Source organism: Dermacentor andersoni, chromosome 3 (genome assembly GCF_023375885.2).
Source record: "Dermacentor andersoni chromosome 3, qqDerAnde1_hic_scaffold, whole genome shotgun sequence".
Classification (NCBI taxonomy): Eukaryota; Metazoa; Arthropoda; class Arachnida; order Ixodida; family Ixodidae; genus Dermacentor; species Dermacentor andersoni.
Window position 1 is genome coordinate 41,816,285 of NC_092816.1, and position 24,981 is coordinate 41,841,265.

Below are 24,981 nucleotides of genomic sequence, written 5' to 3' on the forward strand. Positions count from 1 at the left end.
TGAACTAAAGCTAAATTTTACGATTTCACACACCCAAACCACGGTATGATTATGAGACACTGTAGAAGCTTAGGCAAGTTGCTGTAACATTCTTGTTCAACAGCGCGAAGGACAAGGACGAGACGAGATAATAAACACGCAGTTATTAGTGAACTCAGTGTCTGTATGGTCAGCGTTGCGTATGTGCACTCGTCTCATCCTTGTCCTTTGCGCTGTTGAAAAAGAATGATTATGAGACAAGCGCTTGTGCGGGGCTCCAGATTCATTTTGTCTACCTCGGGTTCTTTGACGTGTGCTCAATGCACAGAAAGAGCAGCGCTTCAAGACGGGACACAAAGGAGGAACCACACACACACTGCGCCGACTAACAACTGCGTGTTTGTAATCTTGCTGGGCCTTTTATACAGAGAAATAAAGGCAGTGTCAACAACAACAATAAAAAAATAATAACAAGGCACACCTTGGTCAAAAGGAAAGGCAGAAAAAGGGGAGAGAGTAAAACAACTTTATTAATAATATTTGAATGGCGAGAGCAGTGTGGGAGGAACCTTCAGTCCAGGGTCCCTAAAAAACACCTCGCATCCAGCACATTCTTGTTACAACACAACTTTCAGAAAATCGATTTCTTTCTTGGACAGCTTAAGGGACGGGATGCTGACGCAATCAACATTTAAGCGGTTAATCTCAAAAGCCTCTAAGATTTCCCTGGTGCATTTATCAGGGTGTTTATGCAATGTTTCACTCTGCGACAACATAGGCTTATATGCACACTGCCGACGATGAAAGGCTAGGTTTTCACTGATTGCAAGAGAGAGAGATGAATAGGAAAGGCAGGGAGGTTAACCAGATCTTAGTCTCCGGTTTGCTACCCTACACTGGGGTTGGGAGATAGGCGTTAGAAAGAGGACAGACAGGAAAGGATTAAGAAAAAAAAAGCACACACAGAGACACACACACACGAAGGGCGTTACCGTTAGAGACGTTCGCAAAGGCCGGTACATCGCAAGAAGCGCAGTAGCGCTTGCACTCTTGCACTGCCTTCTTCTGTGACGTTAGGTCCTGTCGATGGTGTGGAATTCCTTCTTCCGATAGCGGTCGGTCGTCCAGCTAATCGAGTTCATGGCGAAGAGATTCCCTCTGTTGACTGTACCACGGGCAGTCGCACGAAATATGGCCAATCAATTCTTCATGGCCTCATGTAGTGGTCAAAGGTTGCGGTGTCGGCCATCCCTGTGCGGAACGCTTAGGCTTTGGTAAAAGCAACGCCCAACCACAGTCGATACAAAAGCGTGGCGTCTCCACGGCGAAGCTTTGATGGGACTCGAAAGCTTAGTGTGGGGTCAAGGGAGTATAGTCGAGAATTCCTGAAATGTGGCTCATTTCATTACGACGTGGTTCACTGGTTCACAAGCAGGCGGAGCTTCCATGTTGCGTCAGTTCTAGAAAGTGGTATCGATGTGTGGTAGTCCTCAGTGTGGGCGGAAAGGGCAGCTTGATCGGCCTGTTCATTGCCGATAATCCCGCAGTGACTTGGAAGCCATTCGAAAGTTATTTCATGGCCTGTGTCACTTATATGACGCATCGTCTCTGTCATCTGAAATGCTAGCTGTTCATGCGGTTCGCGTCGTTAAAGTGACAGTAGATATTGCACCACCGCCTTTGAATAGCAGAAGATCGTCCACTTGTGTGGCGGTTCATCACCGATGTAATGAAGGGCTGTAAGGAGCGCTGCGAGCTCTGCTGCCGTCGATGTTGCCGAGTGAGTCGTCTTAAATTCGATGGTTGTAACTTTCGCTGGTATCACTACTGCCGCAGCGGAGCTGTTTGACAGGTAGACATGCGTAGAGTCACGGTAGTTCCCGTACAAAAGTAGTAACGTGAGTTGCTTAAAGGTTGGTGATGATAGATCAGCTTTTTTCTTGATGCCAAGTATTGTCAGATTGATTTTTGGCTGAGCGAGGCACCATGGAGGAATCGAAGTTCTCACAGCAGGAGTGAAACAACCTGGCAATGATTCACCATGTGCGGTTATCGTTTGGCTGAAAGAGGTGCGTGGTCTGTCCGCTGGTAGAGAGACTATAAGTGGTGACTAGGAGTCCTGGTTGGATGCCTTATATGGGTCCTGAGCAATTCAATTTCAATGTGGGTCTTGACAAGGTGGTCTCCAGCGATTGCTATAGTTGCCACTGTTGATGCACTCTGAGGCAGGTCTAGACAGATCCGGAGCGCTTGAACCTGAACACTTTGTATTGTGCGTAGATTCGTCTTGCCTTTGTTGGTTATTGCTGGCAAGTTGTGCCGCAAAAAAGCCGACAAAAAGCTCCCTGTATAATTGTAGCATAGCACTTGTCGACATTCCGCAAATCTTGCCAGTGAACATTGTTTGCAAGATATTTTACATTGTTGTTATGCTCTCTAAGCCTATCGTTGATACAACGGTCTGATTGGCCGATATATAGTTTTCCAGATTTTAATGCCACCGAATGCACTATATCCCTTGCACACAGGCAACAAAAGGGTTTTTGTGCTTGGTCATACACGTTGTTGAGTGCGCGTGTGGGACAGAGTCCAGACAACGGGGTAGTGAGTTCGGAATTTCTAAAGCTGTCGTTTACCTTCAGAATAATTCATTGTGCTTCATCCCTGTGGATAAAGAAGGCGGCTTTTCTCTACTCCCTCCTAAACCATGCGGGTCAAAAGCTTCAGGGGCAATCAACGCAAATTTCACGAGGAATGACAACGTTTCACTGGATAAGGTCAAAAAAACGGCACTGCGCTTGTGCCAGGAACTGAAAATGGGTACGCTAGCTCCCTCTTTTGATAAGAATGAAGGTTTCTCTCACAACGCTTTTTAGCGCTAAGGCCCACAAAGTTGGTTGTCCGTTTCGTGTTATAGTGTCTGAGAAGGGCAGCTGGCAGAGGGCGCTTCCCAGCTAGCTAAGCTAAAGATTCTCACTGTTGACGACCCTTTTTAATTAACAACTCGGACTACGTGATTACGTTCTTAAGGATAACGTCAACAAAGACCTCAGAGATTTTTCTGTTGACATTAAAGACTTATTCCACTCCCTCCCACACAATGAACTAATGTTCTGCATTGCAAATGCAGAACATGCCTGACCGATCTTAAAAGGATCGGTCAGGCTGCAGGCCTCAGCGTTTTTATTTTTTCTGCGCCACGCACGTTAATTGGCCCTGTGTGCTAAGGTGAACAAGCACGGAACTGTGAGCTTTCAGAATGCAATAGGTGTGGCATCAGGTAGTTTTCTTCAGTTGGTGAAATGCTTCCTAGCATTGACTTTAAAAATGTTGGGGTTTTGCGCGCCAAAACCACTTTCTGGTTATGAGGCACACCGTAGTGGAGGACTCCGGAAATTTCGGTTACCTGGTGTTCTTGAACGTGCCACTAAATCAAAGTACACGGGTGTTTTCGCATTTCGCCCCCATCGAAATGTGGCCGCCATGAGAATAGACTTTCGTTACTTGGAACGCTAATATCTTCATTCAAACAAATGGGATCTGTATAGGCTCCTGCATAGCGCCACTCTCAAGTGACTTGTACTTAGCTTAGTGTGACAGAATGCTGCTCTCCTCTCTCGTTGGTTCATCCGTTCTCAATACCTTTCGCTACGAAGATGATTTGGTGCTTTTAGATTGTAAACATGTTGTCTACGATTCGAATGTGCAGACGATTGTTGCTGTTTTTCGAGAGTGCTTGAAGCCCTTGATATTAACCCATGAGACGCTGGAAAATGAATCAGATTTCTTGAATTGAAACTCCTCTTTGGCCAAAGGCATGTCTGCCTTTGGCAAGTCTGCTGGTCCTACGAGCCTAGAGACGACAAGCCACTGCTCCCGTTCACATCGGCGAACAGTAAACTAGTAAAAATCAGCATTGTGTCGCATTGTTTTCGGAATTCAATCGACAAATCACGTGCGCACATGGTATCGGACAGTTTCTGCAGGCAGGTCGGTCACCTTGTGTCACCAGGATATCCTGGGCACGTGATAATTTTGGTGGCTGGGTGTTTGCTAAGGAAGCGCAATGACGCCAGCCGAAGCGGGGCAACGCAAGAGAGCGGACAAAGTGGTTGTGTGGCCTTACATGCACCAGATATCACACGATCTTAAAAGGATCGGTCAGGCTGCAGGCCTCAGCGTTTTTATTTTTTCTGCGCCACGCACGTTAATTGGCCCTGTGTGCTAAGGTCAACTCCGACACCAGCACTCAACGAGCGTGGATAACCATGCACAAAAACTGTATTGTTGACTGCGCGCAAGAGATAGTGCATTCGCTTCCGTTAAAATGTGCGAAACGATGTATCGGCCAGTCAGGCCGTTGTATCAAGGATAGGCTTAGAGAGCGTTATAACAGTGTAATAAATATTGCAATCAGTGGAAACCTTGCCTTTCATTGTCGGCAGTGTGGATATATATATATATATATATATATATATATATATATGTTGTCGCAGAGTGAGGAATTGCATAAACACCCTGATAAATGCACCAGGGAAATCTTAGAGGCTTCTGAGATTACCCGCTTAAATGTTGATTGCGTCAGCATCCCGTCTCTTAATCTGTCCAAGAAAGAAATCGATTTTCTGAAAATTGTCTTGTAACAAGACTGTGCTTGGCGCGAGATCTTTCGCCTTGTTATAAGGTGTGCCTTCTTTTCGTTGTCTTGTTGACACTGCCTTTATTGATCTGTATAAAAGGCTCAGCAGTAAAATAAACACGCAACTGTTAGTCAAGCGCAGTGTGTGTGTGTGTGTGTGTGTGTGTGTGTGTGTGTGTGTGTGTGTGTGTGTGTGTGTGTGTGTGTGTGTGTGTGTGTGTGTGTGTGTGGTTTCTCCTTTGTGTCCCGTCTTGAAGCGCTTAGTGACTGATAATGAACCAACTAGGCCGTCAGTCAATCCTTGCAAACTCGTGCACGGTACGTGAATGTCTCTGCATTCCGCCCCCAGCCGGAACGCGGCCGCCGAGGCCGGTATCGAACCCGAGACATCGATCACAGTAGCTCAACGCCAGAACCCCGGAGTTACCGCGGCGGGTAGGGAAGCCTAAATGGAGCCGGTTGAAAAGCTTCGCAGATTTTTGAAATTTTCGGGCGCCCGATTTGGCTGCGGCTCATGTTACCGCGCCACACTGCTGACGATCCAAGCAAGTGTTGAAAACGCGGGAAAAGAAGGTGCCATGTCAAACACACATTACCGCGACTAACGCAGCCAAAGTTTTCACAATTTGGTATTTTATCGCATGTACAGAAAGAGCGAAGGTAGGCCTCTTTCGAAGCCAGCCATCCCAAAATCCCGAAATCTTGTTGTTGTTGTTGTTGTTGTTGTTGTTGTTGTTGTTGTTGTTTGTACATGATTTGACAAACCTGCTTGTTTACTTTTTCCCGGTGAGACCGCGTTTCACTAGCTAGCAAATGTTACCGCTCAGCGGATGACGTCACTCGCACGTATCGAAACATTCGCGATCATTCTCGCCGATTCTATCTGTTGCCTCTGTTGTAGCCAAAACTTTTCTCATCAGAGTGCGTGCACGACTCGAACAGTGTCGCACATTCTGGAAGGCACGCGAGCCCACAGCGATTATGCTGGAATCATCGACGAGCCATGTTTGAATACCCGACGCGATCGAGTCGCAGATCAGATTTTTTTTTTTCGACAATCGACGAGCGTGCACTCGCCGCTATCACATGTGCTGAGCGTTGCCTGTGTTGCTGGGGGCAGGTTCGTCCAATAAAGAGTTAAATTCGTAACTCAGTTCTGACATTAATTCTTTATTCACCGTCGCTACAACGTCACAGTATGCACAATACTCTGGAACACGTGCAGTGCTTTTCTTTTTCATACATCGATGCACCATTATATACAAGCACCCTCCCTTCACTCGGGCACTGCGTTTACTGTCTTTTTATACAGCTGCGTCCTATTTAATATGACCTGTTTAGTTCCCGCGAAACGCCGTTGTGTACAGCACGCGCCACAGCCACGATAACTCGCATGTATGAAAGAACGGCACGCCTTTGTCAATAAACGCGGCTGCTTACACAAAGCGTAACTTCGCGGTATATATATCGATACGAACGTAAAGCGTATGCAATTAATATTTATATAGTATCGCACGAGATCGAGCCTCTCAATTTCAATGGGACGACACCGCTATACGCTAACACGACAAAAAAAAATTCTGTATATAAATAGAGAGACCAAGTCTCTCGTAGCAAGACGGAGTTGCTCAACCTCGGTCACATTATCATCCATCGCAACGTGAATCAGGGGTTCGATGGCTAGCGCTCCGCTCACCCGCGCCTAGCAGTGAATCTTCAAAGCGCGGCCCTGGTTCTTTCCGTTGGTGACGTCGAGACGAGCTCGGGTCAAAGCAGGCGTCGCATGCAAACGAGAGTGGCCCATTAGCGAGTCCTATTTGCAGAGCGCGGCTCCGTTAGCTATGGCTGCGAGGCAATGTTAACGCAGCTTCGCACGTGGAAGGGCACGTCTTTCGCAGGGACGAAGGATGGGGGTTGCACTGCAGAGTATATACGCGATGCTATAGCTACTGTAGCCTCTGCCGGCAGAGCGAACGGATGGAGTAAAAAGCAATGCGAACGCACAAACTAGGCTTCGCTTAATGCTCTCGAAGGAGGCTGCAAACAAGACGCTCTGCAATGCAACTGGCCAAGGCAGGGTCAATTAAGCCTCACTAGACTACTTTCCCGACCTTCGGAGCAGGCTTCGTTGAAGCGGTTTAGCAGTGCCTCGAGCGCATGGCCGTAGAACAGCGCGACCGATATTTTTTTTTTAAACAGCGAAGCTGTATATGGTCAGCCGATTCATCCGTCCATGCGTCTGTCGCCTGTGCGCAGAAAACTCATCCGGCGCAACCCCATGTGCATGCGCGAAAAAAAGAAAGAGAGCCGCCCGACTGGCTGCGCCAGTAGTGGCGTCGTTGCTCTCCGTCGCAGCCGAGCACGCGCAGCAGTTTCTCTTCGGCTCCGAAATTGGTAGGCCACGCGTCATACGTACTCCTGAAGAGCAGGCAGCTTTCGATCAGCAGCCTCGCGAGCAGAACCGGGAACGAGCGCGTCTACGCCCTGCCGATGCTGCATCCCGGGCACAAGTACAGGCTCGTGCAGCCGAGCGCAAGCAGCGACTGCGTACCGAGGATCCGGCAACCTACCAAGCCGTCGTTTAATGAACCGTCGGGATTAACCCAGGACCGGGGCTGCACGTTTCAGCTTGGCTGTTTAACCATCTGTACTGAGTGCTTGGGCGGCGATTTTATTAATCGAAAGTCATGTTTCATTTTGCCTAATTTCATCTCCTCTATTAAGGAATCGTGTGCGTGTGGAGGGGAGGGAGGGCAGGAGAGGTGAGTAGGGATGCTAATTTTTTTATGTAGAGCGGAGTAAGCTTGGATGAAGTCTTGCGGATAAAGAAATATAATAATTAAGAGCGGAGGCATTGAAAGGCTGCCTGACAGATAGTGTATTCGACCTTGATATAGCAAATTGTGAAAACGTGTCTGTGTGGGGAAGTGGGGCGGGAAGAAACTGAAAGTGGAAGAGAAAGAGATAAGATACAATACGACTAGAGATGACAACGGTGATTATAACACCAACCAAAACGGTGACACTATGTCGACGTGAAGCCGTGTATAACACGTGAGGTAACAACTGCGCTCTACATTCGTAGGACCATTGTGCGACCTACATGTCCCTCACATGTTTAGTTTCAACGAACGACTGAGATTGTTAGTAAGAGTTAGCACAAGTCAGTAACTGGCTATAGTGACATGAAAATGCTCGCGGCTGATCGGTCAGTTTCAGATACCGTATAGTGCGTGCATTTCATCACTGACAACGCGCGTGGTTATCGCTAATGTTTATCAGAAAACAGAGCTCACAACATCGAATGCAGTGAGCGTGAGCTATATTGCCAACATCCTTCAAGCATACACATGCATGCGTAAGAAGACACGAACATTTATAGCACCTGGATCTATGCATACAGCCTGGAAGATTGTAACTTATACGCTAGCCTCGACCACTTTATAGCTTGCCCTCCCACGAAAGTTCAATGGCAATAACACCCTCAATTCTCTTTGGTTGCCTCTTAAGAGCAGACCATTCCAACGTCCCACATACATTTCTTAGCAAAAGAGAAAAAAGCAAGCAAGATGAGAATAATAACGAACAACAAATAACAGGACCGCAAGTATAGTGTCATTGCAAGCACCAGCACCAGAAACACGGTTCTAGATCTCGCAGGATTTGCCGCATAATCAGACAGGGAGAATCGCACAGAACGTTTTGCTTTCATATGCATGCAGCATCCAAACTTGCACATACACCTGTTACTAGCTGAAAGTACAACATAAACTTGAAAACACAACACGGAACGTTTTGGGGATTGCCTATTTACCACTTGAGCATGGACGTGTTTGCGAATTGCCACAGCATCGCTCTGCTACCCCTTGTGGATTCTGTTGAGTAATTCCTATAGCGGAAACCGGGATTAAGCGAAGTGCTCTCACCCCTGTGCCAGCCTCGACCGGCGAGCGCTGCCGAGGTGGCCTCGGTGCCGTTGTGGCTGCTCCTCACGGGCCCGTACCGACAGCTCGTCTCGGTCTTCTCCGGCGCGATGTAGTTGGGCAGGCCCCGGTAGAACCAGGCGCCGGACTTTTTCCACATCTGCTCGCGTTTTAAGAAAAAAAAGAGGAGGAGGTTGTGGAGGAGGAGGGGGAGGGGGGACGGCGCGTCTGTTAGAACGAAGCGCTAGCTGGACTGGCGATGCGATTCCGCACCCCCCCCCCCCCCCCCCTAACAACAACGCACAAGTTTCCAACAAGCTCAAGCAGCCGTGTTTCCGACGAACACGTGTCGGCTCCGGCTGCTGGAATTACCGTCGGAAACTTGTCGGATGCTGTACCGATGTCGCGACTAGTCGCACAACGTCGAATATCATCGTTCGAGGCAACGTGTGCGCAAACATGGCGAAGGACCCACCGAAAATGAAGGTCAACAAAAGCGAAGTCTTTTACTGCTGTGTACTGTAAACAGGACGGGGCAAACTGTCGCGACCTGACTTTCGTAAGTAAATTGCACCTACGCGACGCGACCCACGGGCCATTCGTCTCAAAGCGCTAGCTCACGCTAACAGTGGTAAGGCTGTTATACTTTTGTACTATGCATATGTCAGTGGCCTAATCAATGAAGAAAAAAAAAAAGCGTCTGCGGCAGAGCGCCGGGCTAGTGCGCTCGGAGACTGCTTCAAATCCCACCATTTGACACACGTTTATTTATTTGTCTTTTTGTTATTGCGAGACAGCTTGTGTTAAACACCCGCCGAGCCTACTCGGCTAGACAGACGACGACGACACGCCAAACACCTGGTTGATAGGCAAATAAACCTTCGCTTCGAAAGCAGAAAGCGCACGGTATACCACACCGCTTGCGATCCAACTTACCACACGGGTCAGAGACCATAGCTGGAGGGCGCCGGTTCTATCTCGACCAGCTGTGCCTTCTTTAAGTGCGCCTCTTTATCAGAGGATTCCACTTCTTTCCGTTACAATATCTACTCCTCTCCTTAAATGTGGCTGTACGAGTCTCATTTCTTTGTACCTCGCGTTCAGCCTCGTGTTGAACCTCGTGCTCAGCACTATACGTGTTTAGCCATCGCGGCGGACACTCAATTGTTTTTGCCGTCACCTTTCGAGATCCTTGACTTCACGAAAGGCAGTCAACCTGGCCGCCTTTACTTCCTTCTAACGACTGTCTCGCACCACTATTCTTATTACAACGATGTCACAAAAAGAAGAAGAACGGTGACGTTGCGGGATTTCTTGACTGCAATAAGCCGGTCACTACAAGGTTCGGTTATAAATGCTTGAGTACTCGATACAGGATTCAAGAATATACACGTTGGCCAGATTGTGTTGCGTCCTCTTTATCATCCTCTTTGGCGCGTCTGCGATTCGGATAATCAGCGATTCCAGGCGTAGTCTTGCCGGCATGTCCCGACCTTTCCGTTACGATGGACCATGTCCCACGTTATCGCCTCGTTCCAGTTTCTTTTTCCTTTACATTACTTCGCAACTTGCCGTATGGATAATGCTTCTACCTGACCAGACACTGTTCCGTCGAAGCCTTGATTACTTCTCTGTCTTCCAAGCGATCAGAGGAGCAACACCTCAAATACGCGCCACGTGGAGCCACGAGTAAAAAAAATAAATAAAAGAAAGCCTGTCACCACTCACCTCTCGGGTCTCTGAGCAAATTTTGCATAGCCATATTTGTTCCTTCTGGGCACCGTAAGTGTCCACGCTGCACTTGCTGCAGACAGCCTGCGAGAAATGAACACAACAAAATCCACCGAGTCAAAGAAGAACGCGTGCATGAAAGGACAAGCGAATTCGCCATTGCAGCGTGGCGAAGAGAATGCGTGACAATCCCATAATGGTTTTAAGTACCCGGAACCTGCGTCCGGGGCGGACATTCGACACCTTTTGAGGCTGTGCCATTGCACTCAGAATATTAGGCACAATTAAGATGCTCAGGGGGGCCAAACTGAAGCTAAATGTTCCAAAGGGCTACGCAGGTTGGATAACGGACAACAGATGCGTTAAACCATTGCTTTCGTACGTGCATCACATCGGATACATGGGTTTATTTTATGCCCGTTTGTTGTTTTCTTTACTACATACATGCCTTGTCCCGGCAAATTCTACGAATAAAAAAAAAAGAGTATACCCAATGTTTCGCCAAGAGAAGGTCACGTGATGTGGCCCTTCTAGCAACATCTGTGGTTGGTTCGCGCTCAAATTTCGCATGGAGGTAGAATTTCTGGGTGCGTTTCGTTTAACACCACGTCGGCGATTCATTCTTATTCAGAGAAACGTCACAAGTAGAGGCGAGCAAATGCCCTCACTTTTTCGTTTTCCCCCCATCAGCCTTACGACGCAAGTACCGTCCTAACTTAACCCTCACGTCAAAACATTTGACCGCCCTCTCTCACCCTCGTCCTCGCCTATAAGAAAAATTATCCGACCTCGCTCACCCTCATACTGAAAAGGCTACCATTATTCTCTTACCTTCCGTTTTCTACAATTTTCAAATAAACCATTTGCTTCACCCGCGAGCTCCGTTTACAACACTGATTGTCTAGTGTCACTCCTATTGTCAAAACGCGCCACGCTGCTTTGCTTTAGGCGCTTGGCTATAGGTAAGCAAAATAAATGGAGCTCACTCAGACTCACTCAGAAATCTTCTCTTTCTCTTTTTTTTTTTTTTTTTTGCTCAGAGCCCGCTCGGACTCAGATTCAATGAAATTCTACTCTACCAGGTTCACTAGGACTCAGACTTGCAAAAGTTATAATCAGCCAAGCTCATTTGGACTCAGACTAACAAAAATTCTATTCAGTCACGCTTACTCAGGCTCACGTTCACCAGAATTAAATTCAGCCAGGTTCGCTAGGACTAGCTCAATCAGACCCAGAAAAGTCTTCTTAGCCTCAGAGCTCAGGCTTTCTCTTTAATCGAACATATAGATGATAAAAATGTCTTCATACCAGGCTCATATATAAGGAATGCAGAGGGATAAACAAACGCTAATAATTTAAAGATGAGTATGACGAGAGTCGTTCATCTACAAGAAATTTTCTTATTTCTTGTTCATCCCGATGTGTTGTAGGAACTAGATTTGACAGTGCTGGATTTTGTTCACCTAGACATTAAATGTGCAAAAAGGGATCTTTAACCAATATGCAAATTTTTATTTGTTTGTTTGTTTGTGCGTGCGTGCGTGCGTGCGTGCGCGCGCACACGCGTTTGTTTCTGCAGCGCATGTGCTTTTTTTTTCGCAGTCGGGATAGATCACAGTTCCTTCTTTCCAGCACTGTACTAAACTAAGGCATGCCTCGTAAACAAAAGTTTTCCCTGCTGCGTCTGTGCGCAAAGAAGCTTGATTGTACGTAATGTCACTTGTCCATGATTTACTACAGTACGGCAGCAGGTCCAGCTCGCTGTGATTCCTTTTGAGGCGTCGGTCATAACGCCAGGCGCTGAGAATTTCTGAAGTCCTTTTTGGTTCACGAGATCAACCATAGTATCGTCTGTGACATTATACATGTACCATAAATTCAGATGCGCAATTCCAGCAGTGACACTGCTGACAACTACATTTGCTGTCAGTTGCGCTGAACGCGAGCATAAAACACGGAGGATGGAGGCGGAAATCGTAGTTGTGGCACAGAGCCGCGTATTCCGGTGCTTGGCATCTTTTTCTTTTATGCACTCGTGTGATTTATCTAGTGTCATGTTGCCGTACCACGCCGCGAATTTAGCTATGTTTTTGTTTGTGTTTAGGTTTGTTAGGTTTTGTGTTTCGGTTTAGGTTCAGCCATTTATGACTCTAGTCAGTTAAAAGTGGGCTTCAACGTACATCTGTGCTAGAGAGACTTCCTGCCAGCGCGCTTGAAAACTTTAGGCTTTAAACCCGCCATGCATATGATCTGAGTGACTTTTATGCAGTTCATCACTATGAATGGCATTTTCCTCATTTACCCTCACATCGTTACCGCACCCTCCCTCGCCCTCAACTCAACGTCACCAATCTTCCCGAAGGCGATCCTCACTTCACCAGATGAGGGTGAGACGATGTGATGAGATGGTGAGGTGGGTGCGATGAGATGGTGAGATGAGAGACGGGAGAGATGAGGGTGAGACGAGCGCAGATGAGAGTGAGGAAGGCCCTCGTGAGGGTGCCCATGTCTGGTCACAAGTGCGTGTTCTATGCAGCGGTGAGGCACGGAAAGAAGCAATTTACCTCGACGAAGAAAACAGTGGTGCCCTCAGTCAACGTAGCGACGAAGCAATGCTTATGCCGCATATTCGTGTGACCGTGATCTCAGAAAACTACAATGGGCGGGGTCAGGCGCCATAAATTTTGAAGGCTGCGCGACAACAATGGCAGACACTGCCACTACTCTGTTGCGAAGAAAACATATATATCCTTACCATCTCGTTAAACATCTGTGATCCACTACCCTGCCAACCCCCAGCCATTTTATTTCGCTACACACACACGCACACACACACACCATGGTCCCTAAAACATACACACACTCAGAACGGGGAAAACGGACACAAGAAAAAAAAATGGCAGCCGCTGAAATGTGCATGCTCAGAGACTCGGAGACCGCGCGACCACTGATCTCAAAAAGAGCAGCGCAGATCGTTCCGGGCGTAAGCGAATATCGTCGACGCTGGAGCTTTTATTCTTCTCCTGTCAAACGCACTCGCACAAGCGTATACACAAGCAGCTTAAGCACACGCGAGGACTCGACGACACCGCAAGAGCTCGCCTTCATCTGAAGACCGGCGCAACGGGCGGAAAATATCCCACTTCGCAATACCGCACTTCTCTCACCCGTGGTCGTCCCTTCGAGGCAACCGTCGCCATTTATTAGGCGAAGCCCCCTTTGTAGACTCGTCTCGAAAGGCCGAGAGAGACGCCCCGGGGTCGAGATCGAAAGGGGAGGAGGCGTTTTCCCGCCCACGCGCACACCTGTGGGCTCGCCGTCGGCGTCCCGATGAATTGCGCTACAGCAAAACGGCCAGCGAAGGCCTTCTTAGCGTGCGAAAACGCGCAGCTGCTTCCCCTGTTCGAGCGACTGGCAGGTGTACCTTATGCGTGGAGACTCACTCGAACGGCGGACGACTATCGTAACAGTCTTTCTTCATTTATTTCCTCCGGTGTGTTTTATTATTTTCACCTTTCTCGTTTTCGGCGGCTCAGGGTATATACTTGAGAGAGAGTGGTATTCGAAAAACTGATACAATTGTAAAGAGCTTACTCCCCCCCTCCCCCCCCCCTTTTGTTCCCTCTAGAAGGAGGAGAAACAAAATTCAAACGTCTCAGCAAAGCAACCGCACGCCGTGCGACTGGTCGCTAGCACTATGCAGACGTCAGGAGTGCACAGTTGTGCACGCGCTGAGACTTAAAAAAACCGCGCATGCGGATACTAGAGATTCGACAGAGGCAAATATATACAGAGAACGAAATACACACAAAAGAATAAAAAATGAGTTGGAGCATACGGCAGGCATTACCAAATCGTTACCGGGGCTTACCGCTGTCGTTGAAAAGAAAAGTGCACTAACATTGCCACTGCATTCTACAGGTGCTAATATATGGGTTGGAAACTCGGAAGTTAACGAAGAAGCTCGAGAACATGTTAAGGACCTCGCAAAGAGTGGTGGAAGGAAAAATGTTAGCCGTAACACTAAGAGATATGAAGAAACCGGTGAGGATTATAGAGCAAACGGAGGCAGCCGACATTATAGTTGAAATTCAGAGAAAAAAAGTGTCCGACGATTGCGATACTGCATGATGTGAAACTTGAGCGCAGCTCGTGCGTGTTTTCATTTCGCAATATCTTGAGGCAAACAATCTGAGACCGAAATCACCGCACCGACGGGCAGTAGGCCAGTGCAGTCAACGTATAGAGGCTAGAAAGTTCTAAAGAACCTTTCTAGCCTCTATAGTCAGCACCTTCGCAGAGGGAGGGGCAGGATGGGAACGCTGGCATGATGAGCGGCATCGGTTCCAGCTGTGGAAGAAGGTGACGACGAACGCGCGAGCAGTGGCACGAGGGAGTTCGCTGGTTACGCCAATGGAGGGACGCCGACGCTCAACTACAGTCTACTAGAGCTCAACCCGTGAACGGGCACCTGAGAGCTGCGCTCTAAAATATGCAGCTGGGTAGGCCACGTAATGCGTAGGGTAGGTAACCGGTGGACCATTAGAGTTACAGAATGGGTGCCAGGGAAAAGAAGCACCGCTGAGGACAGCAGATTATTAGATGGGGTGATGAAATTACGAAATTTGCAGACGCAACTTGGAACCAGTCAGCGCAAGACAGGGGTACTTGGAGATCACTGGGAGAGACATTCGTACTGCAGTGGACATAAAAATAGGCTGATGATTATGATGATGATGATGATCGTTCGGATCGGCCCACGAAAACGGCCCACGAAAGAAATAGCGATTAGTTCCCAAAAAAAGCTGAACGCCCCCCCAAAAAAAAAAAAAGATCGGCGATTTAGCGGTAAATGCGAGATAAATGCTTCAGCATTACGTCACACCTCTCTGAGGTCCCAGATCTATGATCTAAACCGCGTTCACCACGTTTCAAAGTGTTGTTCAGGAGCTTACTCGACACATGTCCTACCCCTTCGAGGAGCGAAGTGCAACTACGGTGGTCGTTGACCCGCCTCTCCCTCTCCTTCCCCCCCATACGGACGTTCTTGTAAGCTTTCCCAGCCCCTCTCTACTTCTACCACTTGACCGGCTTCCCACACGTACACTTCGAAATACTTTGCATACGATTAAGCTCGCGTAGGAAACGAAGCTTCCACGTAGCAGATTGCTTTTGGGGCCGGGCGAGCTTCGGTATGCAAGGTAGATGCTATTGCATTCAAACGCCAAGTTACTCTGGCCTTGACTGAATCGTTCCTCAAAGCTTTCGTTCTTTTTTATTCTGTTTTACGTGTGGCGCGCTGACATTTCATTCACAGCGTGTCCCCTTAATATAATATCTTCGAATTCAGATAATTCACAATTGTAAAACCATATTAGGGCTAACATTTTAAAAGTAATGTAATTTCACTTGCGCCGTCGGAGAGGCTCTTTACGAACAGCGGATTAGCGCCGGCGCTGTGCTATTACAGGACCTGCACAGCGTGCTAAAGGTTTCAAAGGTGCCAGAAATTTCGGCAGTTCAAATTTTTATTCCGACAGAAACTGAAACATTCAAATTCGCTAAATGGGCGCGACGAGACATCAGGGATGCGAGTCCTGCTTTCTACAGCGACAGCGGATCGATGTCCGTAGACCAAAAACCGTGGGCCGATCCTGAAGGTAGTGAAATACCGTGCCGACACGCGGCGGAAATGAAGCAGGCTTCAAGCACTCCGCGAACTTGCAAGAATAAGCTTAACATCTTTGGTTCAAATACAACCCGTATCAGATATTAAGCTGTTAAGAACAGATGCTACACTTTGACCGGCGTCGGCCATGTCTACGTTCGCACCGCCCTCTCTTTGTCGGCGTTCCAAGCGCTTGCGTGTCTCTTTTCCTTTCCTTTCGCTCTTCCGTGTTGGAGGTCCCGTCGAAACGTCACCCGTGTCTAGTTTCTTCTGGCTCCTCGGGGCGGCGGTCCCGTCCTCCACGCGAATGTATACAAAACTCAGCGTAAATGAGTCCCTACCTATTTTCAAAATTCTGCATCACCTCTGTGTCATACGCTAAACAGCTTCGCTGGTCATCCTCCTTCACTGAGTGGAATGGCTCACGATTTTCCCCCCCTTTTCTTTCTTCCTTTTTAGAGAGGACTGCCTTCAAAATTCATATTTTTCTTTGTTTAGAAATAATGAAGTATTCAACATTCTGTTCGATATACGGAAGTAGTAGTTTTTTCTAGAGTATTCGCATTCATATTCGATTCGGGAACTATACGAACGTCCATGCTCACACGAGACGCCAAGTGGTAAAGGGGACAGCGGCAGTTTGGTGCAGGTATAGAACACAGAACGGCGTGCCCACGGAGCATCGTGCGCTTTCAACACACCGCGGCGCACTCTGCAGCTGCCCACCTTCCTGCAGTCGTAGCACATGAGCGGAGAACCACTGAGCAGCCCGAACTCGTTGGCGCACAGTACGCACTGGCTCGTGCCGTTGCCCAGCGCGTTGCGCTTCATGTTCTCCAGCCGGTCAACCAGACGCCTGCGACGCGCACGAGAAAAAAAAGAAATGCACGTTATAAGCGTTCGGTCATCAGAGGTGCGATGACCGAACACCTTTATTTACTTATATATGGCATAATTTTACACTGCTGTATTAATTATTCATTTTATACCAATCTTGTTAGCCGAGGGTCCCGCTGAAGTCGTTTGACTTTGGGACTTTCGCCTGTATCGAAAGCAATGCCTTTCGCCAGCAATGTATCTTGAAAGAGTAATAAACTGAAAGTGAAACTGAAAGTGAAACTGAAACCGTAGGTCCTAAAATCGTATCTCGCACCATGTTTTTTAAATACCTTTTTTTTTTCGTTGGCCAGCTTGACAAACGTTAGCTGGGACATGCTAATACCACTAAAGCAATGTTGGCCAAGCAGTAGGGCTGGTACTTGCATAGATTTCTTGTTGGAAGCCTTTGAACAGCACCTAAGCAGAAGATGCGTGCCCCTGGTGGTCGTCGCTATGACGCGAGTCCCAGCATGCCGCCTCCGAAATGCTTTTCAGCGCGCAGCGCATAGAGTTTCTCACTACATTACCTAGAGGGAAATCTGGCGCTGCTGCGCTGTGGTATGCATGGGAATGCCGGTATATTGTGACTTCGGATTGGCATCGTTCTCGGAGAGACAGGACACCTTGAAGACGCGCTTGGCAAGCACCGTTCCGTCTGTCACAATGAGTTATTTTCTACTAAAACAGCACGTCTAAAGTTGTTTTGGTGTTATTTTACGCAAAAGCATGTTTTGTTTAACTATGAGATCTTGTTATTGCGTGTCCGATTATATGTTACGTAAAGAGTGTCAGCGGGCGGCTAAAGTTGGAGGACAGACGACACGGTTCGCGCTCGCTTTGAAACAGTTTGTCATCTGTTCTTGCTTTTCTTCCCTTGGTCATGCATTGTAGGTGAGTAAAGATGTAATATGCGTGAATGGAAACATTTTATGAAGATTTTACTTTGAGAACGCGTTATTTGCGTAGCCATATCCACGTTTTAGACGAAGCCTTGTACAACACCAGCCAACACGAGCCTCGCAGACACATATACCGTCATTCCCATGACGGCACGGTGCCCCCTTAAGAAACTCCCATAGACGGTGGCGCCAGATTTCCCTCTAGGTTTTATAGTGAGAAACTCTATGGCGCAGCGGGATGCCGCAAGCGGCGCCTTAACTCGAAGATCATGGCGAGGAGCCGCTTGTTCTAAGTCATGCGTCACTTCCGGATAGAGGTGACGGCGGCACTTCGTTTGTTTTTTGTTTCTTATATATGGGTATCAAAAACGGGTATTTCTCGAGTTTTTTTTTTTTTTTTTTGTTACGCTTCCGCTGGTATTTCAAGCACCATTTTTTTTTTGTGGTGGCTCCTCTACACCTTCGTTACCTTAAACTAACCTTTCTTACGTGGTTGAAGCTTTCGTTGCAGTTAGCCTTTAAGTCTTCTAAATATCTCGTACATCCTGCAGAACTGTAACGAATATCTAACTTCGATTGTACTAGAATGCTTTAGCTTCGACATTTCTCGAGGCGCTCTAATTGAGTCACGTTCACTGTGACAGACTACGAACTATAGACTTCCTCCACTTGGGAGTACACGGGAGATTATGAAAACGGAGTCACGGAGCAGGCAGCTAAAGGCCAACTGACGCACGGCCTTGTGCGCGACTCCTAGGCGTGGCCTTCGAGAATGCCGGAGGCCAGGTTTCTGCGCAGCGCATATACCGTGGATGCCACGAGGCGCCACGACTGGCCCCCTCTTGCTAGGGTGCCTCGACGCACCCTACCTCTTGCTGCTGAGGTGCTCGGAACTACCACGTGCTCTGATTGGTGTCAGTGGTCCTGCAGGCGTGGCCGGCGCGACCCAGCTGGGTCGATCGACCGGCGCCCGCGGCGCTCTCAAAATGCATGGATGAAAAATGTCGGACGCGGAGTGCCGATATTTGCGTCTAGCGGCACCTACCAGGTGCACGCATCGTCTGCTTTAGTGCTGTTTAAAGGCTGCTAAAACCACAAAACCATGCAACCGCCCAGTCTGCGGCTTTGCCAAGGTTTCTTCAGTGGAACATACTGCTCATTTGGACCAAATTAAGCAGAAGGGAAATTTTGTTGCAGTTGGCCTTCAAGCAGTGACAGGCTAGGAAAATAACAGCGACGAGCGAAAACCGACACCGCAGACGAGAAAGAGAACAAAAAGGAAAGGAGCTCGCTCACCCGACCCGTCGCTTCTCGAGCTGTTCGAGCATGTCGGCCCTCTTGATGACGTCCACGATGAGCTCCTGCTCGCTGTCGTTGAGTTGCTCCTGGCGCGAGAAGCTGCTCAGGGCGCCCGTCTTCACCGACCAGCCCGTTTGCAGCCTGCGACAGAAGGAAGACCCTGAGGCAACTACTGCCACGAGGGACACGCTCAAAACGAGTTTTGGGTGAGACTGCAGAAATGGCGACGCAGAGAGAGCGGCTGCCGTTGTCGAATGAAATCGATTGCACTTAGAAGTTTGTGCATTCGAAATTGAAAACAAAAGTGAAAATTTAGTGCTCGAACCTCTCTGATTTTGTGGCTAGTCAGTAAATAAACACGTTCACTACCGCCTGTTGTATGGTGCTTCTACGTTCTTTCCTAACCTTCTGGTTGCCTATCATTGATATATGTGAGCATGCTGCTGTTACATTTAATATGCTTCAATTTAATAATTCTATTTTATTATGTTTCAATTTCCGTTTTATGTGATTTTTACCCTCAGTTCTTTTTTCTTTTTTTATGTGTGTGAGTGAAACCTGTCCTAAGCACCCGTTACTCAATGCCACATAAAGGGGCCATCACCATCATTATCATAATCAGTTTATTTTATTTCCATCTTAAGACAAAGGCCTCCCACAGCGATCCTAAAGTGCCACTGCCTCGCGCCAGCCGGTTCCAGCCTATGACTACAAGTTTCTCAATCTAAACACACTTCCTTATCCTCTGCCAACATCGAATGCACTTCCCTACCCATGGCACCCGTTCTGTTAAACTAATACAGCAGCGGTTGTTTTCTCTACGCATTGCGTCACCTGCCGAACTCCACTACAGATCCCCCAATGTGCTTGCTCTCTTCCTTGCATTCTAACTCGAGTGAAGGAAATCTCCCTCCGGAGACTTCGTGCTGGGATGGCCCTCACCCCTCCCGCAACCTCCACCTGGGGTTCAGCACCTTAAGATCCTGTGGAGTGCTGAAAGAGCTCTAGCCCCGTGTCTGCAGCGGATACGCTGACATCTGTGCTATGTCCATGCCTATGCACAAAGGCTACAAGAGAGAAAGAGCTTAGCGGTGTAGGGATGCACACAGACCAGCCCAAAGGATACGAACACTTAATTACGGGCGATAAGTTCAACGGACCACTTATGCAGCTTCTTCACGAAGAAAAACTAAACGCACTGTTTTAACAACTATACGCCGTACGGCCAACCGGGCGAATAAAAAAAAAAACTACAATATCAGTTACACCCGTTTACTCACTAAGCTATGCTGCCGTCTTCATGCCTCATAGCGCTAAGCCTATCATTCTCCTTTAATTGCCTCGAATTTGTACTGACACTGCAAGGAAAGTGTAAAACGTGCAATGGCCAACCGCGACGTACGTTTCAGTGTCTGCGGCATATTGGAGCTGAGTCTCTTCCCCTACAAAGCTGTTATCTAAGGGTCTCTTCGGTACCCTTATAACAACGGGTGTTTGCACTGCGAGTGCCGCTTGTTCGGTATTCGAGGTAAAGCGACGCAATTCGATGGGAATAGAGAAGTATAGGCATGAAACCAGGCTGTTGAAATTACCGAACACTGAAGAACTTCAAGAAAGCAAGGAGGTCACTTTCTGTACTTCCTTTATATTCGTCGATCGTTCACTGTGTTTCGGGAAACCTCGAGGTGCAAATGTGCGTAGTTCGCTTCCCCGTCTAGGCGCCCGCATTCCGATCAGGGAGGAATGCGGGAACCTTAGTTCGACAACCGGGATTTCAGAGCAGCTCAATGGAATTGTCATTTCGTGCGAATATACAAAAAAGACATAAATAAGGAGCGGCGGGGAAGGAAGAGAAAAGAACACGAAACATCAGAAAGGACGCTGTGGATGCCCACAATTCAGGGAGGAGACGATTGAAAGTATGCGGGAAAAGGGAGACGAAAAGAATGATTCACGGCCGAGAAACACTACAACACACAGCCGTTAACTGTTACACTAAATATAAGAATGACAAAAAGAAAAGCACGTCAAGCACTGAGGTCCCTCGTCACGCTACGCGACAAACAAAGCTGTCCGTATACGTAACGGGGTTCCCGGATGCAACAACACCGGATACGGGGATGGGAGCACAAGCGATGACAGCCACACCTTGTAGCACTTTGAATAAGTACAATGCGCTAGAAAAGTATTTGTTTTCTGTTACTGTTCTCGTCGAAACAAATGATTCACTATACAAGAAAGACGCGGCTGCTAATGCCTTTACGCCAACAGTAAAGTAGAACGTACTCATAGTTGCAATGATAGCTCTGCGCACTCTGGTCGAACTCAACGACACAAGATGGTGCCACCAGCGCTGCTGTTCGCGTGTGCCTCTCCAATATACCGGTATTTCGTAAACTTTAATGTCTCTCCCCCTGTAGGGATAGGCCAGAGGATCTCTATTCCCCCATAGAGCCCCGCGCCGAATGTGGAAAGCAAAAGAATATCTGCGATTGTTCGACCATCAGCAGCATTCTCAACGAGGATATCCACCAGAACTTCGCGACACTTTCAGATGCGTGATGAATTTTCTTTTCCGTTGTCTGGCGGCCCAGAATATGTACCCGACCACTTTCCGATCCACGCTGTTCCTCGTAACCCACGGGTTGCTTTGGGACATATGAACGTATCGATCAAATACGCTACACCACGCGAGAACTTGGTCGGTCGGCCTAGACAAGCGCCTGGCCGGCAATAAAAGCTCGCTTCACGGCCATCGAGACACGTACGCCCTCCTTGACGATTCTGCGGCTGTCCCTTGTCAGTCAGACACGTTCCTCTGATGCCTAGTGCCGTCGTTCGGTTGTCCGCTCACTTAAAGAAATCACACCGTCTCTGCCATTCCCGCACCGCCGACAACACTTTTGTTTGTCCCTTTGGTGTCCCTTTCAAAACCCACATGCTTCTTCAAGATTTCACCTAGAGCGACCACGTATTTGCTCTCTGATACGTGGTGGAAACGTGAATCAGAAAAAGGCCCCTGCCTTCAAAAAAATATTACTTAAATAGTTCACAGAAAATCTCTCTACATTTCTCTGTGACGCCTTCTAGGGAGCTTGGAGATACCATACAAACATTTACATAGGCTTACACATTTTTTTTTTTTTTGCCAACTAGCACTTGCACACTTCCTGGAAAGACCACTTCAGCAATTCAATGGATCACAGTGTTAGATCAAAAGAAGCTGACTTATCGACGATTTTTTTTTTCTTGACAGTATGTGTGGACCCCTGGGCAAAAGTATAAGATTCACAAGCTCCCCGAAAAGAAAAGAAAAATGTAACAACCCTGAAATTATTCGTAATTCGGGCGCGCAAACAGAAGCGCACTGGAAAGCTTTCAATGCCAAGTTTAGAGCCCTCATTTTCAAGTTACATTCAAAGGTAGAGAAGAAAAACGTCCCCATCGCGGAATTCCTGGTCGGTACACTTTAACTCAGTAGGTCCCACTTTACGTAGCCGAAAAGACAAGATTTAAAGACGGCCCTAGAGCAGTTTACAAGAAAATCCATGAACGAACCTGCGCTAATTCGTTTTCGTAAAGGAAAACCTCTCCAGCTAGAGATATTTATCCGACAGTGCAATCATTATTTCCTGGCAGCCCGCATCGCGTATATTCCAGTAAATGCGATATAGTTCCGGACCCAGCCGGACTGTACGACGGCGACGACTCGGACAAGAATATGCTTAAGAAAAAAATAGTTTCGCTCCTTCTATGTCTTCACAATTGAATACTGGTAAGCGCAATTCCAAGACGGGACAGAAGATAAACAAACAAGAACAGGGCAAGTGCTAAAATTTTGTTAACGTACTTCTCTGTCTTCATCTGACTCGCGTGTAAAGATTGCAAATTAGGTACGATTGTTAAGAAGCCAGGTGGCCGATTGTTTCCGAAGGGGCAGCAGCGGTGACATTTATTTGTAAGCGTTATTTTTGATAACTTTTGGTTCGATTAATGCACGAGCCTCAAAGACAAAGGTTTTCGATTGGAATTCGAGGAACAAAGACGGCGCGCCTATCTGACATCTCTTCGTTTCGCCAACACACATTCGCAGATATATTTCTTTTTTTCTTTCTTTTTCTCAAGCATTCTGAAGTAATTGTCTTCGGCATACATTCGCGGCTCGCGAGGTGAAGAGTCAAGCGGTTCTTCAATGAGAATCAAAAGCATGGTGAATGAGAAGAAAGAGCTTGCGACCTATATATTCCAACACTACCACAGCTGCGAGGCCGATCGAACAATTTCTCGCTTCCCTTTACTGTTTCGAACGCCGCTGTGTTGGCATAGTCCGCAAATTGTGCAGATTTGCCGGACTAAATTGAAAAGCTCGTCATGACTTTATTTGTTTCAGAACAAGTATCAGCAACAAACGTAATGAGTGTTTCTGCTTGTGGCGCGGTTCTTTCTTTCTTTGTCTTTTTTTTTAACACAGTAGAAGCTGATCTACAATTTACCAAGTAGAGTCTGCCATGTCTTGTTTTTACGACTAGTATGTATTGTCTCGCTGTATTGTAGGCGAATTTTGAAGCTACTTCTCTCGAAACAAAGCAGTCATTATCTCTCCCTGCCCCCACATTCACAAACCGTCGAACGTGTTGGTTTTCAATCTATTGTGTTCCCATCATCTACTGCGATCACGAGTTCTGAAGAACTGGTTGGAAATGGCTCATGGGCTAATAAAAAGAAAGGAAGGAAAAGAAAGAAGGAAAAGAAATGAAAATGAGAAAAACGGTCTCCAATCGACGCTGTGAAGATGGTTGTACAGCGAAGCTGCAAATGACAACTATAACGATTACCATAACGATTACAAACTATAACGATTACCACTGCGCCGTAGGTTGAAATAATTTACCTGGCGCGGCATTCACCTGCACTTTACCTAATTATTAACCTAATATGTCTCGATGGCCAGCGACTTGGCTTACTCCGCTACTTCGTGCATCTACAAAGAGTGGACCAGAGAGAAGAAGAAATGCACTTAAGTACACTTTTGCCGCGCCTGGTAAGTACGCTGCTCTTCCGGAGTCCTCTCTATAGGTGGCCTTCCCTAAGCACTGTCACAACACAAATCAGTTGCGAAGCATGTTCTTCTTTTCCTTGCGAAAGTGTAATTACGTCACTCCCTGCTTCGTATGCTACAGTCAAGCTGTCGTCGCCGGGGCTGCTTGCGCAACTGTAATCTTTAGCGACAAACGTATGCGAGGAGCGCTACGTGCTTCGAATGAGCCATTGCAATGGGGGGGGGGGGGGGGGGGGGGGGGGCGTACTTTCACCTTAATTACGTGCAAATACGCTAATAGCTTTAACGCCTGGTGTAGAATGCGCTGCGACGTGCTTTTCTTTTTTTTTTTAGATGCTATTGTCAACTGTATTGGAGGAGAGCCGGCGCCCCATTAGGCCCATGCACCTTTCGCTATCGCTCCCTTTTTCTTCAAAAAAGCAATATGTGAGACTGTAGGATTGAACGTCAGCTATGAGACTGCACTTTGTGTTTGTGTCTTTTTTTTTCACGTTATGCGGGTTTTCTATTTATTCATGTTCGTTTTTTTTTTCTTTAATGTGGCCTAACTTTAAGTGTGTCGACTCGTTTATCGAGATGGCTTTACCTTTGGGTGCGATATTGTGTGATTTTTTTGTACTCGTGGCCTTTAATATTTGCATTTCTAAAAAGTGCAGCCGGCGTCACTTAAAGACGCTAACGTATCCTAAACATACTACATATTTAAAATAAACGTTCCGGTACTGCGCGAACGGGTTGCGAGGTACGCCGCAGTGGAGGACTGCGCCGTAGGCCGATGCTTTTTTAATTCCGCAAGCTATCGGAATGCGGCCGCAGCGGCAGGATCGAACCCGCGGCCTCGTGCTTTGCAGCGCATCGCCATAGCAACCGACCCACCGCGGCGGATGAAGAAATGAGCTTCACTT

At 47.6% G+C, this 24,981-nt stretch overlaps 1 protein-coding gene and 1 pseudogene across 2 annotated transcripts in view; both read right to left on the reverse strand.

The window, feature by feature from the left end:
- Rph (Rabphilin) overlaps nucleotides 1–24,981 on the reverse strand; it is a 133,026-nt gene that overhangs the window by 58,026 nt on the left and 50,019 nt on the right. For both annotated transcript variants that reach the window (XM_055064373.2, XM_055064370.2), the window contains exons 3-6: nucleotides 19,015–19,158; nucleotides 16,667–16,796; nucleotides 10,270–10,356; nucleotides 8,545–8,701 (exon numbers count right to left, since the gene is read on the reverse strand). In XM_055064373.2, coding sequence (XP_054920348.1) covers nucleotides 8,545–8,701; nucleotides 10,270–10,356; nucleotides 16,667–16,796; nucleotides 19,015–19,158 — 518 coding nt within the window. The remainder of the gene's footprint in view (nucleotides 1–8,544; nucleotides 8,702–10,269; nucleotides 10,357–16,666; nucleotides 16,797–19,014; nucleotides 19,159–24,981) is intronic.
- Nucleotides 15,911–16,092, reverse strand: LOC126520989 (U2 spliceosomal RNA; annotated as a pseudogene).